The 17,481-nt window shown below is 50.4% G+C and overlaps 1 protein-coding gene across 1 annotated transcript; it reads left to right on the top strand.

The window, feature by feature from the left end:
• Nucleotides 1-8,255: 8,255 nt before the first annotated feature.
• On the top strand, nt 8,256-12,593 carry PCDH8 (protocadherin 8). Its single transcript, XM_027674275.1, has 3 exons — nt 8,256-10,748; nt 10,886-11,096; nt 11,565-12,593. The coding sequence occupies exons 1-3, from the start codon at nt 8,337-8,339 to the stop codon at nt 11,936-11,938; spliced, it is 2,997 nt and encodes a 998-aa protein (XP_027530076.1). The 5' UTR covers nt 8,256-8,336; the 3' UTR covers nt 11,939-12,593.
• Nucleotides 12,594-17,481: the final 4,888 nt, after the last annotated feature.

The following is a 17,481-nucleotide window of genomic DNA, read 5'->3' on the forward strand; positions in this document are numbered from 1 at the left end:
CACATACCTCTCCAGAAAAACAAAGCCTTCAGATCTGCTCACTGCAGAGATGCAAATTCTTTTAGGCAGAAACATGAGTTTGATGTTTAGTACAGCAGCAAACAGAAAAGTCGCTTGAGCCGTCAGCCCTTATCTTTTGGGATAACATAGATTTTATGCCTCTTTTTTGGTCTAATTTGATGCATTTCTTTAGCACCTACTCTCTAAGCCTCAAGCTTTTTTGTGACATCATTCCATACATTTATTATGGCACTTGAAAAGCGATAACAATTTATTTAACTTTTCAGAATTGAATTCTGCAGATGTTGGGGGCAAATGATTTTTTTTCCCCAGGAGTAATGTGTGAAATCTGTGATGGTGTCTGTATTTCCAGATGCAAAAACCACAGACACAGGGTAGCAATGTGCACCTCTTTTTAAAGTGAGTTAAATAAATAAAAGCATCAGATGGCTAAACTTGAAAAGGCAAACAGGTTCCCCCCAAATTGTGAAAGGGCTCCATCACCATAGACCATGTCTGCAGAAGTAAACTAAGTAGAACAAGAGTATGGAGCATTTTATTCAGTATTGTAGATGTAGTCATAGAGACTGCAGTGGTTTCCAGATGACCCCCTTGTCCTGCTGTGATGCACATTTACAGGTGCAGGAGGGGCAGGTGACATTTGGGAACTGAGTGGCTAACTCCTAAAGATGGGCAAACATGCCGCCAAGGGCTATGGTGCAGATGCATCCCTCAGCCACAGGAAATAGCTCTACTTCTCTCCACTCTGCCACCAGCTCCAGTCCCAGGTCACATCACCCAGGGCCAACATTCTGCCTCCTCAGCTAGACCCCTTCAATGAAGCGTATGCGGAGAATGAGCAAATGCCGCGCACGAAAGACAGACCATGAGTACAGGGACGTTTTGTGTGTCTGGAGGTCCTGCAAAGGTCAAAGAATGGCAGACTTGGACATAAAAAAAAGAAAGAAAAAGTTTACCCACGGCCTCAAAAAGCGGTCTGATCTAATCCTGGACTCATGAAATGCAGCACAATGCAGCAGCTGAAAACCTTAAAGCAAAAATCCTGGGTGAAACACTCAAGAACACCCAAATTATTTAGGAACCCGAGTTTCCAAGCTTCTGAAAAGTTTACATCTCATTCACTCAGTGTGAATATCTAAAGCCTTTCCAACTTTCTTGTAATGGGATGTGTTTGCTCTCCAAGTTCCTCTGTACTGCTGTGTGCTGTTTTCCTGCTATGCTCTGCCTGGAGCTGCTGTACATCAGGCAGCAACATGCTGGCAGCCATTGAAGCTAAAATCCATCACCCAGCACATCAAAGGTGGAGGCAGAGAGGGAGGTTTAACTATGAGCCCTTCTGCAGAATAGAAAAGGAGATGATCCCAGAACCACAATGAAGGAGAGCAGCCTGATGGAACTCATCACCGCTCCCCCCACATCCTTCAGTTGCAGGGTGCTCCTTGACATGACGAAATAAAACCTCAGGCTGGGTAGACTCCAGCCCTGGAGGCAGCCAGCTGAGGGGGGGTGCTTGCCAGCTCCCCAGGAGTGAAGAGCATGCTCCTGCCCTGGCAGGCAGCCAAGTGCGGCAGCCGCCCGCGTCTGGGCTCTTCCCCTGCTCTCACTGCCTCTTCAACAGGAGTGACATGAGGCACACTCTCACTCACAGCCTGCTGCCACTCGGGAGGCTGGGAGAAGAAGAGACTTAGTCCTTCACAGCTGGGGGCCCTGACTTTGCAAGCTGAGGCGCGATTAGGATAGAAGACAAGGAGAGAAGAGGGGGGAGAAGGAGAGGCAAGATGGAGGAAGGGGCTCATGGCACATGGCTGAGTCCCTGCCTCACTGTCACATTTTTCTCCCATGCTACCTCCATCACTGTAATTGTCCAGGGAACAACCAGGAGCATACCAGGGCCACAACCTGCAAAGCCCCCCAGCCTGGGAATCAGAAGCTGTGGCACTGTGCCCAAGCTCATTAACCCCACTGTGACACTGGGCTAATTAGCTCAAGCATGGCATCACATTAATGCAACTTCTCAGTTTCCAGGACCTCAACAATAATTGCTTCCCACTGTCCCCTCTTGTCCTGCAGATGTATCAGTGGATGGGGCAAGAAATCACCTGTGCAGAGTAAGACTTAAAATATACAGACAGCAGAGAAACAGGAAAAATATTTTAAGGGCATAGTAAAAATATATTGGCATGTATGTAACTATCCTTCTGTTTATATAAGGATACAATCTTACTGGGAAGGACTTCAGAAACTGTAGGAAGGAGGCAGAGCCCAAGGAGTGACCTGCCCATACTTGCTTAGTGTGGCACTGGGTGGGTGACACTGGCTGGCCAGGGGCAGCAGAAGGACATGCAGAGAGGGACTTTGCACACCAAATAGCAAGGGAGCTGATTCTCAGAGAAATCAGTGGAGCCCATCACAACCACCACACATAAGTATTCACAGAGGACTGTACCTCTTCCTGGTAGCTGAGAGGTGTATTTCTTCCAGCCATTCATCATTTGTAAGAGTCTAAAATTCCAAAGAGTCCTTCAAGGAGGAGACTGTGAATGAGACCCGGGAGGAAACAAGGAGCTGCTGGAGGAAAGCCAAATATACCAGTCCGGGCACCTTCAAAGTGCTATGAAAGACATCCCAGGCAGGCATACAGCAGCAGCCACAGAGTGGGAGCACCAACTCACAACAGCCAGGGAGACAAGCTGTGCAACTCCCCACTTTAGCATCCCAGTGATCTAACCAGTCCTCAAGCTCTGAAGAAGGTAAGCACTTCTTCTAAAGGTCCAGATTGGAGACTGACATGAATAACTACTCTGTTACCTGCACTCCTTAAAACCAAAGGCATTCAGACAAAACAGCTACAAAGAATCCGCATAATAAAGGTAGTTACTTCTAAGGGCAACTCTGACTCAACAAGTCATCATGGTGGGAAAACGGCAGGACTTGGACTGTCATCTGTCCAATGCACCCACAATCTGTGGACATGAGGGCTTGATTCTGGAGACCCTCGGCCCTCATCCAGTTTAAAATATGCTCAACTTCCATGGCATTCAATGGCAAATGGATACCTAAATATCCCAGACCTTGTTGGGGCTGAGCCTTGCTCCAGAGGAGAAAGCTGAGAACTGAACATGAGAGCACCTGCCTCCTGATTTAACAGCTAAAGAGCCTCATTTACCTCTTCTGGGGCAGAAAAGATAGAGGGTAAAGAGACCTGGAAAAGGGGTGGGGTGGGGGGAGCAGAAAAGGAGAAGAACACCAAGGGGTAAGGCTGTATGGGATAAGAGGAAAAAAATTGCATTCAGATACCTTGCAGGCAAGACAGACTATGAAGCACCCCAAAAAAACATGCACTAGACCCTGGCTGAGGGCGACATAGGGAGACCTTTAGGAATGCACTGCTGAAGGGATACCTCCAGACAGCTCGCACGAGGCCCATGAGGCGCACACTGTGTGGGGAATGCGAAGAACTGGTCTTTTGTTTCATGCCCCTTTGTTTTAACCTCTTGAATCAAAGACCCCAGCTGCTACTCTGGGAGAAGCTAGAAATTAATCCAATTAAAAAATAAATTCCCTGTGGAATCAAAACTGCTTGCCAGGTGGGGGGTATGGGCATGCGATTTCTTTCTTCTGCAAAACAAACTCTTTCTTCTAACCCACATTTCACAGAGGGGAGGTGCAGGCAGGGAAGCATTTGCAGCAAATAAACAAATGATCGGAATGATTTATAACCCCAGTACCAACCCACAGCTCATGGGAAGGTTTGCAGCCTCTGTCTTCTATAAGCCCGCATGGCCAGAAACAGAAGCACAATGCTTCATGCTACCCTCCAACACAAACAGTCATAGAGCAACAAAACTCTTTGTCACTTCGTTCCACTCTTTTGTTTTCCAGGGGTTTTGGTCAGCCCAGGCTTGTGGAGCTTGACAGGTTAACCCACACTTCCTTGGTTTCAGTAGAAATGATTAAACAGGGGGGATTGTTTAGGCCCTGAAGCAGAAGGAATTCCTTTGTTTTTGTAGATCACTCCAAGGCAGCCAAGCCCGTGGGGGTGCCCAAGAAGAAAGAGGAAGGGGCTGAGCATGGAGAGGATTTTCCAGGGAGCGAAGTCTGTGCCACTACTCCACAGGCTCAGAGACAAGGGATGGGGTGACATCCTTCATCTCAACTTCACATCTGGAGAGAAGTCAAAGAGACCCTCTAAGTATGTCAGTGAGCAGGACCAGGAGGACACCATGCCCAGATATCCTGACTTCTTCTGAGAGGCACAGCAAAGTCATACTACCCTAGGACTTGTGCTACAAGGGGATGCCACCCCACCACCCCGAAGGCATGCAGTCACCAAGCAGCCTATGTTGAGAGGGCCAAAGGTAGAGGGGAAATTTCAATAGTCAAGGCTTGGTGCCCCTAAGCTCTTCTAGGAATAGGGAAGCACATATAACACAGCCACCTCTCCTTAAAGCCTGGCTTGCTTCCACCACCCCATGCTTGCATGAAGCTGCACATTCTCCCTCAAGGTATATGTAGTCCTGATGTACTGTACTGGAATTCTTTGGGACTCTTACCTTCTCTCACACCACCAAAACTTAACACCTTCTAGCTTATCTCCACCAACAAAGATCACCGGACAGGATCCCAGGCACCTGCTGAGAGAAGGAAAGTCTTACCCTGTTGCGCTGGGGACACTGACACCTTGATACACATATGCAAACCTACCGTGTTGTAGGTGATGGTGAAAAGGGCCACAGCAGTGTCAGTGCTCAGCTGGAGGAGTGAAGAAGAGGATGAGATCCTTACCTTTCATCACTCCAGGTAAGGCAGTAACTACCTGGGGAGAGGGAAAAGCACTCACAAACTTTATTTCTAAAAGCTGAATCAGAATCAGGGGGGAAAAAAAAAAGTAAGTTTAAAAAAGAGAATCTGAAGTGATTTGCTGGTGATCCCTGACTTGATTGCTGTTGACATCAGACTGGTGGTATAGGAGTGCTCCTACTCCTTGGGAGCAACACATTACCCAGGAACCCAGGTTCACAGGGGTGAGTGGGGGAGCTTTGCTTTTTCCCTTCCCTGATACCCATCTCTCGGAGCAGCTTGGATTTCTGTGTCTAAGAGGTATGGAAAGGAGATTGGCAGCAGAGATCAGACCTCCGGACATCACAAAACACCTCCTTCTTTGCACGCTCTGAGTCTCTGCAACAACACTAAGTGCAAGAGAGCTGGTAAATTATTAAAACAACCTTGCAACAGCTCCAGAGAAACCACCAGTGCCTCAGATTCAAAGGAAAGGCTGTGGTGTGAGAATCCCCATTAGTAACAATACGCACAGTTTGCAAGAACATATGTCCCCGCATGGAGCAATCAACCAATCTGGGCTGTTTAACCACAATATTTCAAAGAAGTGCTTTTAATGCAGCTGATCCGTATGTTTATTTTGAGCTGTAAAACAGGATTCTTCACTAGCCTTTCAGAACATTTCTGTGATGGACTCTATCCAAAGTACTGGGGAGAAGGCTTTGCTCCAGCAGAGACACTGATATGTCAGGGCTTTTTTAAAATCAAAGTCACAACAGTGGAAAGAGAATAACTCAGGTATACAGAAAGTGCATTTGGCCTCTAAAAAAAGGAAAAAAAATTAAAAAGGCGTGAGGAGCAAGACCCCACTGGGACGCTCTTAAGAATGGGTTTGGATTGTAAGCATTTGAGATGGGGACCATGGGAAAGGGGAAGGATTTCCAACTCTCTTTCTGTCTCAGATACTTGAGCACACATTGAAAATACAGCCCCTTGCACCCTCTTCTCCTGCAAAGTGCATGGGAGGTGAACACAGGTCCTGGTTTATCGATTGACTGGCTTTTTTGTAAAGAATAAGAGCTCCTCATGGAATAGCCATGCCTTTGTGGGGAAGGGGAGGTAGAGGGTGAGCGGAAAGGTCTGGTCTCCTTCCCTGCTCGATCTAATCCTAATTAAAAATAAATTACATGCTGTATGGAACTTGAAATGGCAAAGATAATCCTGTTACACACGAGGGGCCGCCCCGCTGCCCACTCCTCGCTCCCGGCCGGCGGCCCCGTTCCCAGGCAGCCCGACCCCGGCCTCTACACCTCGGGCCACGGCCCGGTCCAGACCCCGATCCGGCTAAGGGCAGCCCGACCCGGCCTCTCCCCGTCCCGCCGGGCGACCGCCTGCGGAGCTCCCGCGGGCAGGAGAAAGGAGCTCCGCGGAGCTTTTTCGTATGGAAACCGGGCGTTCGGGGAGCTTTTGTTGGCGGCGGAGCGTGCCCCCCCCCTCCCCGCGCCCCCGCAGCCAGGGCTGAGGAGCGATTTAAATCCCATTTCCATAAGCCGGCGCTGCGGGTAGCCCGCAGCCCCCCGCTCGCGTGCCGCCCCGCGAAGCCCCAGAACACCCCCGGGACACCCCCGGACACGTCCGGCAATGGAGCGCCCGGGATGCTCCAGCGCTCCGTGTGCGGAACGGAGCGCTTTTATCCCATGTTCTGAAAGGAAACCGAGGCAGGTTGGAGAGCGGGCCCCGTTCTGTTTGCCACCCTCTCCCCGTAAAATGCATGTCTTGAGTTCCCTGAGACATGGGAGGAGAGAAGGGAAGGGAAGGGAAGGGAAGGGAAGGGAAGGGAAGGGAAGGGAGAAGGGAGAAGGGAGAAGGGAGAAGGGAGAAGGGAGAAGGGAGAAGAAGGGAGAAGAAGGGAGAAGAAGGGAGAAGAAGGGAGAAGAAGGGAGAAGAAGGGAGAAGGGAGAAGAAGGAAGAAGAAGGGAGAAGGGAGAAGAAGGGAGAAGGGAGAAGGGAGAGGAAGGAAGGAAGGAGAAGAAGGAGAGGAAGGAGAGGAAGGAGAGGAAGGAAGGCAGTTGTCCTTCAGGATCCCTATCTTCCTTCGTTTAGGGTCTCCTCCCTGCAGACCAAGGCCAGCACAGCCCTCCTCATGGCCGCCGAGGCACCGCGGCGCTGGGAGCCTACGCCCGGCTTCACGCAGGGCCTCGGTGCCTTGCGGGGCAGATGGTTTCGTTCCCCCCAGTTCGTGCCAGGTTTCAGCCTCATGCTGTTATTTTGTTCTTCTGGAACGAGACTGGTGTTGCTTCCCAGAGAGGCCCTATTAGGACAAAAAGAAAATCCTGTGAATAGGCGTAACAGGGCACCAGGAGGGATAGGTCTTAAATGTATTTTAATATGAGCAGGGCATTGTGTGTAATTCAGCGCTCATCATCGTTTAGTCAAAGAGTTATGGCAGTGATTGGGAATGAATAGACGGACATAATGGATACATGTGGCGTTTGCTCATTATATTCAACTTAGTCCAACTCCTCTGTGGAAACTGTTCAACTTTCTCTCCCTTTAGCCTGTCATAGTGAAATAATACAGACATTGGTTCCTCGAATGGGATAGCCTGCCATGCTATTATATTTCTACAGCTAACGAGGGCTTCATAAGCCTTTGATACAGCCTGATCTTTGAAACCTTTCCAAATCTCCTCAAGCTTATGCTAAATCCTATTTGGAACTTTTTTTTTTCCTTTTTTTCCTCCTCGCCTGCTAGTGCCCCAGGCTTAAGAAACCCGGGCGGTGACATGCATACTAAAGCATGCGGGGACACCTCCTGAAAGGCGACTTACGGCGCTGATCACAGGCTCTCACGCGAGTGACACGCCACTCCGGGCGCGCAGCTGAATGCGGCCACCGCCACCCCCCGCACTCCGCTAATGCGCGCCCGCCCCGCACCGCCGCCCGCGCCCGCAGGGCACGCCGCGACATGCCACGACACGGCGCGACATGCCACGACACGGCATGACGCTGCATGCCCCGGCACCTTTCCGACCTGTGGCAGGACTGACAAACCCCACTGCGCACTGTACGCCGTGCTCCCCGCGCCAGCGCCGTTGCCGCGCATCCAGAGAGAGCGCAGAGACGGGGAGGGGGAGAGGAATGGAAGGGGAAAAAAGAAGAAGAAATAAATAGAGAGAAAAAGAGGAATAAAACCGGGGGGGGGGGGGAGGAAAAAAAAAAAGAAAGGAAAGAAAAAAGAGAAAGGGAAGCCCCCAGATCCCGGAGAGTTAAGGAAAACAAAGGCGCGCGCCCCGCGCCCGCTCCCGCCCGGCCCGGCCCGGGCACCGCCGGGGGCCGCCCACCGCCCGCGCGGCGCCACCTCCCATTGGCTCCACCGCCCGCTCATTTGCATAGCGCCGTCTATGAAAGGCCGCGCGGCGGCGCGGGGGGCGCAGACGGCGGTGGTGGTATCTCGGTACCGTGCAGCGCCCCCGACACCGCACAGCACCGTCCCCGTCCGCGCCGCGCCGTCGGGCTGAGCCCCGCGCCGCTACCATGAGCCCCCTGCGGCTGCTGGCCGCCGCCTGCCTGCTCGCCCTGTCCCGCTGCAAGACGGTGAGGTACCGCACCGACGAGGAGGGCGCGCCGGGCACGGTGATCGGTACGCTGGCCGACGAGATGCCCGTGAAGGCGCCGGGGGAGATGAGCTTTCGCATGATGAGGCAGTTCAGCAACAGTTCGCTGGTGCGGGTGCGGGAGGAGGACGGACAGCTGAGCATCGGTGAAGCAGGGCTGGACCGGGAGCGACTGTGCGGGCAGGCCCCCCAGTGTGTCCTGGCCTTCGACGTGGTGAGCTGCTGGCGGGAGCGCTACCGCCTGGTGCACGTGGAGCTGGAGGTGCGTGACATCAACGACAACCCACCGCGCTTCCCCCACGCCCAGATGGCGCTGGAGGTGTCGGAGAGTGCCACACCTGGCACTCGCCTCCCACTGGAGGTGGCTGTAGATGAGGATGTAGGCTCCAACTCCATACAGAGCTTCCAGGTCTCCCTCAACAGCCACTTTGGTGTGGAGGCGCAGACGCGGGCAGATGGGGCACGCTGTGCGGACCTGGTGCTGCTCCAGGAGCTGGACCGTGAGCGCCAGCCCTCCTACACCCTGGAGCTGGTGGCCAAGGATGGTGGCAGTCCAGCGCGCTCAGGCACAGCCACCGTGCACGTCCGTGTCCTTGACGCCAATGACAACAGTCCAACCTTTGCCCAGAGCTCAGTCACAGTGGAGCTGCCCGAGGATGCACCACCCGGCTCCCTGCTGCTTGATCTGGATGCTGCTGACCCTGATGAGGGCCCCAATGGTGAGGTGGTCTATGCCTTCAGCAGCCAGGTACCCCCCGAGGCACGGCGGCTCTTCCGCCTTGACCCACGCTCAGGCCGCCTCACACTGGAGGCTGCCGTGGACTATGAGCGCACCCGCACCTATGAGCTGGACGTGCGTGCCCAGGACCGTGGTGCAAGCCCCCGCGCTGCCACCTGCACTGTCATTGTGCGCCTCACCGACGTCAATGACAACGCACCGCGCATCAGCATCAGCGCCCTCCGTGGCGCTGCCAGCGCCGCTGGCGTGGCCTACGTCAGCGAGGCGGCAGCCAGTGAGAGCTTTGTGGCCCTCGTCAGCGCCTCAGACCGCGACTCAGGCGCCAATGGGCAGGTGCGCTGCAGCCTCCGCGGCCATGACCACTTCGCCCTGCAGCGCGCCTATGAGGACAGCTACATGATCGTCACCACAGCAGCACTGGACCGCGAGCGCATCCCTGAATACAACCTCACTGTGGTGGCCGAGGACCTGGGCTCACCACCCTTCAAGACTGTCCGCCAGTACACAGTGCGGGTGAGCGACGAGAATGACAACGCTCCGCTCTTTGCCAAGCCCCTCTACGAGGTGGCCGTACCAGAGAACAACCCCCCAGGTGCCTACATCACTACAGTGGTGGCTCGTGACCCTGATCTTGGCCACAATGGTAAGGTCACCTACCGGCTCCTGGAAACACAAGTCATGGGGGCCCCCATCTCCACCTACGTCTCGGTGGACCCTGCCACTGGGGCCATCTATGCCCTCAGGACATTCAACTACGAGATCCTTAAACAGTTGGACCTGAGGATCCAGGCCACTGACGGTGGATCCCCACAGCTCTCCAGCAGCACCCTTGTCAAAGTGAGGATGGTGGACCAGAATGACAACCCTCCTGTCATCATCCACCCAGTGCTCACTAATGGGACGGTGGAAATCGGTGTGTCCAGCAAGACCTCCCGTGACTCCCTGGTGGCCCAGATCAAAGCTCGAGATGCAGATGATGGGGCCAATGCCGAGCTCACCTTTGCCTTCCTGGAAGAGTCTGAGCAGGACCTTTTCACCATCAACCCAAGTACTGGGGACATTGTGCTGAGGGGCGACCTCTCTGAAGAGCTGGGACAGCTGTTCAAGGTCATCCTCACTGTGACAGACAATGGCAGACCCCCCCTGGCTGCAACTGCCACAGTAAACTTCCTGGTGACTGCCACTGCTCCATCCAGTATCCAGGACTTAGCCAAGCCCAGCTCCTGGGAAGGAAAGGCTTTGCAGTGGGACATCCCTCTGATTGTGATCATCATCCTGGCAGGCAGCTGCACCCTCCTCCTGGTGGCTATAATCACCATTGCCACCACCTGCAACAGACGCAAGAAGGGGAACGGCATCAAAAACAATGTTGCCTTGAAGGACCAAATAGACATCTCCCACCTGGAGAAGGGCCATCAGGAGGAGGGCAGCCAGAGGGGGAATGTGTTTGAGGTACGAACCTTTCCCAGCAAAACCGCTTTCACCAGTCCTGACCCTTCTCCTGCTGCAGAAGAGATCTCCACCACTGAGAATGGCAGTGACAGCACTTGCCTCTATGAGGGTCAGAAGAGGCTGAGAGGACAAAGTGGGGAGGTAAGGACACACTGCAGGGAAGTGGGGCAAAGGGTGGGGGTGTCTTGGAGGTCGTGAATTGCAGAGGTGCAGTTGATGTTGATTTACCCTTCACCACTTCCCCCTCTCACATCTCCTTTAATTTCCCTCCCCAACAGCAGAGTTTTGCTGCCACTCCAAGCTACAACAAGGAGCCTGCTCCCCCCGTGGCCATTTGGAAGGGGCACTCCTTCAACACTATCTCTGGCCGGGAGGCAGAGAAGTTCAGTGGCAAAGACAGCGGCAAAGGTGACAGTGATTTTAACGACAGCGACTCAGATGTCAGCGGAGATGCCCTGAAGAAAGATCTCATCACACACATGCAGAACGGTAAGGGCTCGGCCCCTGCTCCCCACTGGACCCTCAGACAGACAGATGGGTGGATGGGAAGGTGGATGGAGGGACCCATCCCTGGGCCACAGTGATCAGGCAGGGCAGCTGGAAGGGGAAACATGACATTGCATGGCTCAAACCACCCATCTCTTTGCAGCAGGCTGTTAGATCTTGGTTCCTCTCTGCACTGAGAGCCCAGCACAAATTAGCAGATGCTGGAAGTGCTGTAGGATTGCGTATTTTTCTTCCCCAAAAAGCTTCCCTTTAAGTTAGAATTGTGAGGAGTGTCCCTAGCAAAACGACATAACCTTCCCAAGCATGGGGGTTTCTTTGTTGTATGGTAGAGCATCACCTCCCCACTCCCACCATCAGTGGGACTGATAGCTCTGAGGATTATGAATTATGTGGATTTATTCCTGCAGTAACAACGGGTTTCTCCTCCTCTCTCTCTGTCTCTCTCTTTAGGTCTGTGGGCATGCACGGCTGAGTGCAAGATCCTGGGCCACTCAGACCGCTGCTGGAGCCCCTCCTGTGGCCGAGCCAACCCTCACCCCTCTCCACATCCTTCGGCACCCCTCTCCACCTTCTGCAAGAGCACGTCCTTGCCCAGGGATCCCCTTCGCAGGGACAACTTCTATCAAGCCCAGCTGCCCAAAACAGTAGGGCTTCAGAGCGTCTACGAGAAGGTGCTGCACAGGGACTTTGACCGGACAATCACTTTCCTCTCCCCGCCACGCCCTGCACAGCTCCCCGACCTTCAGGAGATTGGGGTGCCCCTGTTCTCAGCCCCCTCAACTAGATACCTGGGCCCCCAGACTGACACGACTGAGAAAGCATAACCCAACGTGCTCCCCCTCAAGTACGCCCATCCCTGTGCGCACACAACTAGGTCACTCCTAAGAGCCTTTAAGTTATTGACCAGATCTGGTGTTGTACGTGTAAATATGCAAGATGTGCCTTAAAAATGAAGTTTGGGAAAGATTTCCAATCACATCAGTACTGTTTGATATTTGCAAACAAAAAAATTGTTTGTAGTTAATGTAATTTTTATGAAATGTGCAGTATTTAAATTTCTTTTCATGTTTTCTACATTGGGGGTTTTTTTTCCTTTTGGTTCAGCCATGGCCTGCCATTTTTTTGTAGTGTTTTTAACCTGTACATTGTGTAATGTAATGTTTGTACATAATGAAGATTGGTTATATTTTTATAAAATAAATACTTAAAAATGGGAATTCTTGCCAAAGGAACTGTCTGAAAGACACAATAGTAATAATTAATAATAATATCCTGAATATTTAGAACCTTGTAAGGGAAATTCCTCTTTCATGGTGTAATAATAACCCGAGCAACCCAGTGTACTGAGAAGTTTGCCTTGCCAAATGTGACTTGTATTTCTTGAGTCTGTGGTCATCTTAAATGTTATTTAATTGCCTTTGGTTCCTGTAATTTGTATCACTGATAAACACTAATAAAGGTCTTGTGATGTGTCAGAGAGATCTGTTCATGGATTTTATGCTTCAGAGCATAGAGGTCTCTACAGGTCAACAACAGTATTTTGTGCAGGGAAATGCACAATGCAGGAAAGAGCATGAATGATGCTACTGTTAGTCTTGCTGATCCTTCCTTCATCTCTGACAATACCTCACTGGACGTTTAGCTCTAGAGATTTTAATGCTGAGTGGGAGGGAGAGTTTTGTGACAGAGCTGGCCTTTGCTTTTCACTGCCTAGTCTGAGCTCTGCCAGCTTAATCCTTCACTGGTGGGAAGCGGTGTAATTTTAGGGAAGCAAATGAAGCTCCGTTCATCAACAGAAGTGTCCGTGCTGTGCGAATATCTCTGCATCAGCAGCCACCCATGCACTTTGCTTTCTGTTCTGCTGAGATGTTGAGTCAGGCTGCACAGGTATGTGCTTATATGTTTATCTCTTGTTAATGCAGCCTTACCAAGGACAGAGCTTGCCTTTGTGTTCATATATTTATACATCAAGAGGAAGGTGCATTAAACAGAAATTAAAAATGCTGATTATGTGGAGATTTTCTAGGATACATATTTTACTCCTCCCTGAAATGACAGTCCTGAAAACAAAATGATACAGGGCTCTGAAATGCCCTCCTATTTGGGTTTCAAGCTAAAAGCAGACAGTAAATCCTTCTGCTGAAATCAGGTATAGCATTTAGTGAAACAAACTGAAGCACAAGTATTTCTTCCTCTGTTCAAAAAAATGCTTATACCAGCGTTAACACTTCTATTGGAGTTTTAATATTAGATTGAACTTTTCCAAAAGGGAGAACTGCTTCTTATGTGGAGTATGTAATTTCACATTTTATACAAATCAATAATCCAAAAATTTGTCCATGTCAAAGCTTTTGGGGTCTATCGTGAATTGTTTAATTATATATCTAATTACTGTGGTCCATACATATAAAATATGACTCACCAAGAAAATATAAAGCCTTTTTAGACATAAAAAAGGCTCTATTAGGCTTTGTGTCTCAAAATATAAGTAGAAAACATTATCTCACCTGTATGTCCCTTACCCAACAGCAAATCCCTTTCTTCCCCAACTTCCAGCTTTCTCAAGCCCATGTAACAAGACTGGCAGAACCTGACCAAGTTTTCATGTACACAGGGTCTGAGTTTTAACCAGAGCTTCATAAAAGCCATTGCATGAAGATTTGTGGTGGGCAGAGAGCTTCAGAGGATGTACTTGAACGGAATTGAAATCAGGCTGATGCAAGACTCAAACATCTGTTATACACCTTTTATGGTCAGGAAAACAGGCGAGCATTTTTGGATATTCATCTAAAACCTGTTAGTAAAAATCATGATGCATCTAATGAACTAAGAGGGTGTTCTTAGTTAAATTTAGAGCTGAAGTTGCGGCTGAAGGGTGGGTGATGGGAAGCCTCCCTGCTGGCTAATCATCAGTAATGCAGAGCAGCATGCCTGCATGGGAAGCAATTAGTCTCCATCAAAAAAAAGCAGGGCAGTCTGATAAGCTGGTTCTCCCTCACGTAGCTCAAAAGCCTGGGTTGCATACACCAACACCTCCATAGCAGATCCCTAGGCTCTCCTGTGGGAGGCCAACAGGAGGTAGTCACAGCAGAAGGACGGTTCATCACATTGTATTGAGGTCCCAAATTCACGCTGTTGGTAGCAGCAGAGCTTGTGTGCTTCTGGGAGTAAACTGATGCTCTCCACTACCTAACCAGGACTTCAGGCCACCCCAATGCAAGGCAGTCTGGAAATGGTAGAAAAATAAAATCACCTGTTCCCATTCCCAAAACAGAAAACAGTTACAGTCTCATTGGGGGTTTTGATCTGTCTGTTCCGGAGTCCTACATGCTGCCAGTAAAATGTGGGATTCAGCCACGCAGTATTTAAATCTGAGCCCATTGCTTTTTTTCTGATTAGTGGAAAGATACAGACTTCTTCTGAGGGCTTCCATCTTGGCTTGGCCAGGCAACGGGGACATTTCAGGTGCATCACTGAAGCTCCTGATATCCTCTTTTCTTGTAAGGGCAAGGGGCAGCAGCCCAGACTCCTTTAACTTTTAGATACCTAAAATTAGGTGAGAGAAATCCCCAAGCTCCGTCAGATAAGAGCACACATCATTCAAAGTGCAGCTGAGCAGAGAGGGGAGCCCAAGGCTTAGCTCCTGGGCAAGGCCCCTTGGATCAAACATTTGCTCCATTGATGCTATTTCAATGTCTATGTCCTAGGTTTTTTTCTTTTAGTTTTTGATTAACATAATTGAGATTTTTGCTAACATACTTCAGAAATTAATGCAGCAGGCCTATCAATTAAATTCTATATATTTGCTAAGCATGGTGTGGCATCAACCGTATATCATGTGAGATGGATGGGACTGTGTGACCACACAACCTCTTGGTCATGAAGAGCTGCCTTTTCCTGTCTACCTTTCCCTGGCTCAGGGGGCAGAGGTGAGGAGGGGGCACAGGGACACAGGATTGGAGACAGCACACCTTCACTGAACCAGCACCAATTCCATGGCCCAAACTGGCTACAGCACCTGGAGATCACAAAAGCACCAACACTGAGCTTGAGCCTGCTCCTGCAGAAATCTCTGGTAGTCACCTATGATGGAGCCAAGCACCCTCAACTCCCTTCACAGTCAGTGGGGAGAAATAGGCACTTTTAGGACACGACTCATCTCCTCCTGAATGAGCCAACTCAAATAGTTCTGGTGAGTTGCACTGAGAAGTTTCCCATCCCTTCCCACATGCAGCCTACAGTGGCAGCAGATGTTCACACTGTGACCATCCCACATCTAGTGAAACACATCTCACCCCACGTGCTTCCAAAAACTACCAGGTAGTTTGCTGTTAGCAATGTGAGCACACTGACAGCCTGACAAAACAAGGGAGCTGTAACCAAAGTAGGTTAGATGAAGATACCTAGTAGCATCAGTAGAATCAAGCCAGGCTGGTGGAGACCAGCAGACTTAGAATCAGGTGCCAGTGTCCAATTTCTTTGGCATCATGGAGTGATGTTCAGTCATTGTGTCCAGTTCTGGGCTCCTCAGTACAAGAAAGACAAGGAGCTACTGGAGAGGGTCCAACGAAGGGCCACAAAGATGGTTAAGGAACTGGAGCATGTCTCTTATGAGGAGAGACTGTGGGAGTTGGGCTTGTTTAGCCTAGAGAAGACTGAGAGGGGATCTCGTTAATATAAGTATCTCTAAGGCAGGTGCCAGACTCTTTTCAGTGGTGCCCAGTAAGAGGACAAACAGCAGTGGCCATAAACTAAAACACAAGTTCCACCTCAACAGGAGGAAGAACTTCTTTACGCTGAGAGCACCGGAGCACTGGAACAGGCTGTCCAGGGAGATCATGGAATCTCCCTCTCTGGAGACATTCAAAACGCACCAGGATCCATTCCTGTGTAATGTGCTCTAGGTGACCCTGCCTTGGCAGGGGGCTTGGAATAGATGATCTGCAGAGGTCCCTTCCAGCCCTAACAATTCTGTGATTTTGTGACTCTGTGATGGGAGGAGACTAAAACAACAGAAACATACTAGTGGGTAATTCCCATAGAATCTTTTCCAAGTGTATCTGCACAGCCATTAAGAGTAGTTGCAATATGTCTCCTGAGTGCCACAGAAATATTTTGGGACTGTGGACTTGCATCTGACACCTTGGAGACCTTGGGCAGACCTCCAAATCTGCTTTAACTCTCAATAAATTAAATTAATTTTCCCAAAGTCAAGTCTGTTTCACCTGTGACAGTAATTGGTAAGTGATCTCTCTGTATCTATCTTGACCCATCAGCTTTTTACATCTGATTTTCTACCCCTGTTCTGCTGAAGACAGGGAGCAAGTGAGAAGTTGGGAGGGGGTCTGACTGCCAACCAAGGTCAACCCACTACACACACCAAGGAGACAAGATCCTAGAGTTGCCTTCTGTGGTGCTTCAGCCAAAAAATTTGTCAAATTGCCATTGACCTGCTATGCCTCTTGAATGCCTTCAAGGATGCTTTATGTTTACAGATGTGTAATGGAGTCGAACACCACTGTGAGGTGCCTGATTTTGGCTTCTGCAGTGCATGCTCTAGATCCAGGATTCCTCCTCCTAAAACAGGGTGGTAGCACTCACAGTCATAAGCAGATATGGCTGTGACCTCTGGGGTGAGGGCTTAATCCTGTGATCTCAGCATATCCCAGAGATGCTCAGAAAATGCTGCCTGGATGAGACCCTGAAGGCAGAGAGACTCCAGGGTGGGATTTAGCTGAAGATTCAGACAGATGTGACTTTTGTATCCAATGCATAAGGGTCTACATGAACAGCAGGCATCCGGGTTCCTGTGCCAGACAAGGAGGGCTGATCAGGGAGGACTAGAAGGGCTGTCCGACTCATCTCACAATAGGTGCCTGCATTTGCTTAGCAAAATTGCTCTCTAATCTCCCATAACTGCATTGACTTCCTCACCTTGTATATGACAGCAGACTAAGCAACTGCCTTACACATAGGCACATACACTGTGGTGTGTGAATAGAAATTCAGGGGGGTGTGCTGTCACCAAAGGGGATGGTCCATCCTTCTCTCCATCTCCAGCTTAATTTTCCCCTGACTCCTTTGACACCAGCACCCAGGAAAGTCATCCGCCCATGGACAAATGTACAAAAGTATCAAAATCAAGTAGATTTCTGCACATTCAGCTGATTCAGATGTCAAGCAAGTGCTAGATGCTGTCAGAGAAGGGACCGAGAGGGAGGAGGGCCCCAGGGCCTGGGAAGAAGGCAGAACTGCATTTTTGGGCAGCAGCCAACAAGTAGATCAGCCTATTTGTAATGTAAAACCTCTAGAGGTTTCTAATCGATTTCAAGGTTGGTCAAGGAGAAACATAGTGCCTTTTGGATAA

This window comes from Neopelma chrysocephalum, unplaced genomic scaffold, assembly GCF_003984885.1.
Source record: "Neopelma chrysocephalum unplaced genomic scaffold, ASM398488v2 Primary Assembly neopelma1_25, whole genome shotgun sequence".
NCBI lineage: Eukaryota > Metazoa > Chordata > Aves > Passeriformes > Pipridae > Neopelma > Neopelma chrysocephalum.

Bases quoted from the DNA above. Each gene is read 5' to 3' on its own strand.
- PCDH8 (XM_027674275.1), top strand. From the start codon at position 8,337: ATGAGCCCCCTGCGGCTGCTGGCCGCCGCCTGCCTGCTCGCCCTGTCC. The intron at 10,749-10,885 runs GTAAGGACACAC...CCTCCCCAACAG, and splicing joins TGAGAGGACAAAGTGGGGAG to CAGAGTTTTGCTGCCACTCC. The intron at 11,097-11,564 runs GTAAGGGCTCGG...CTCTCTCTTTAG, and splicing joins CATCACACACATGCAGAACG to GTCTGTGGGCATGCACGGCT.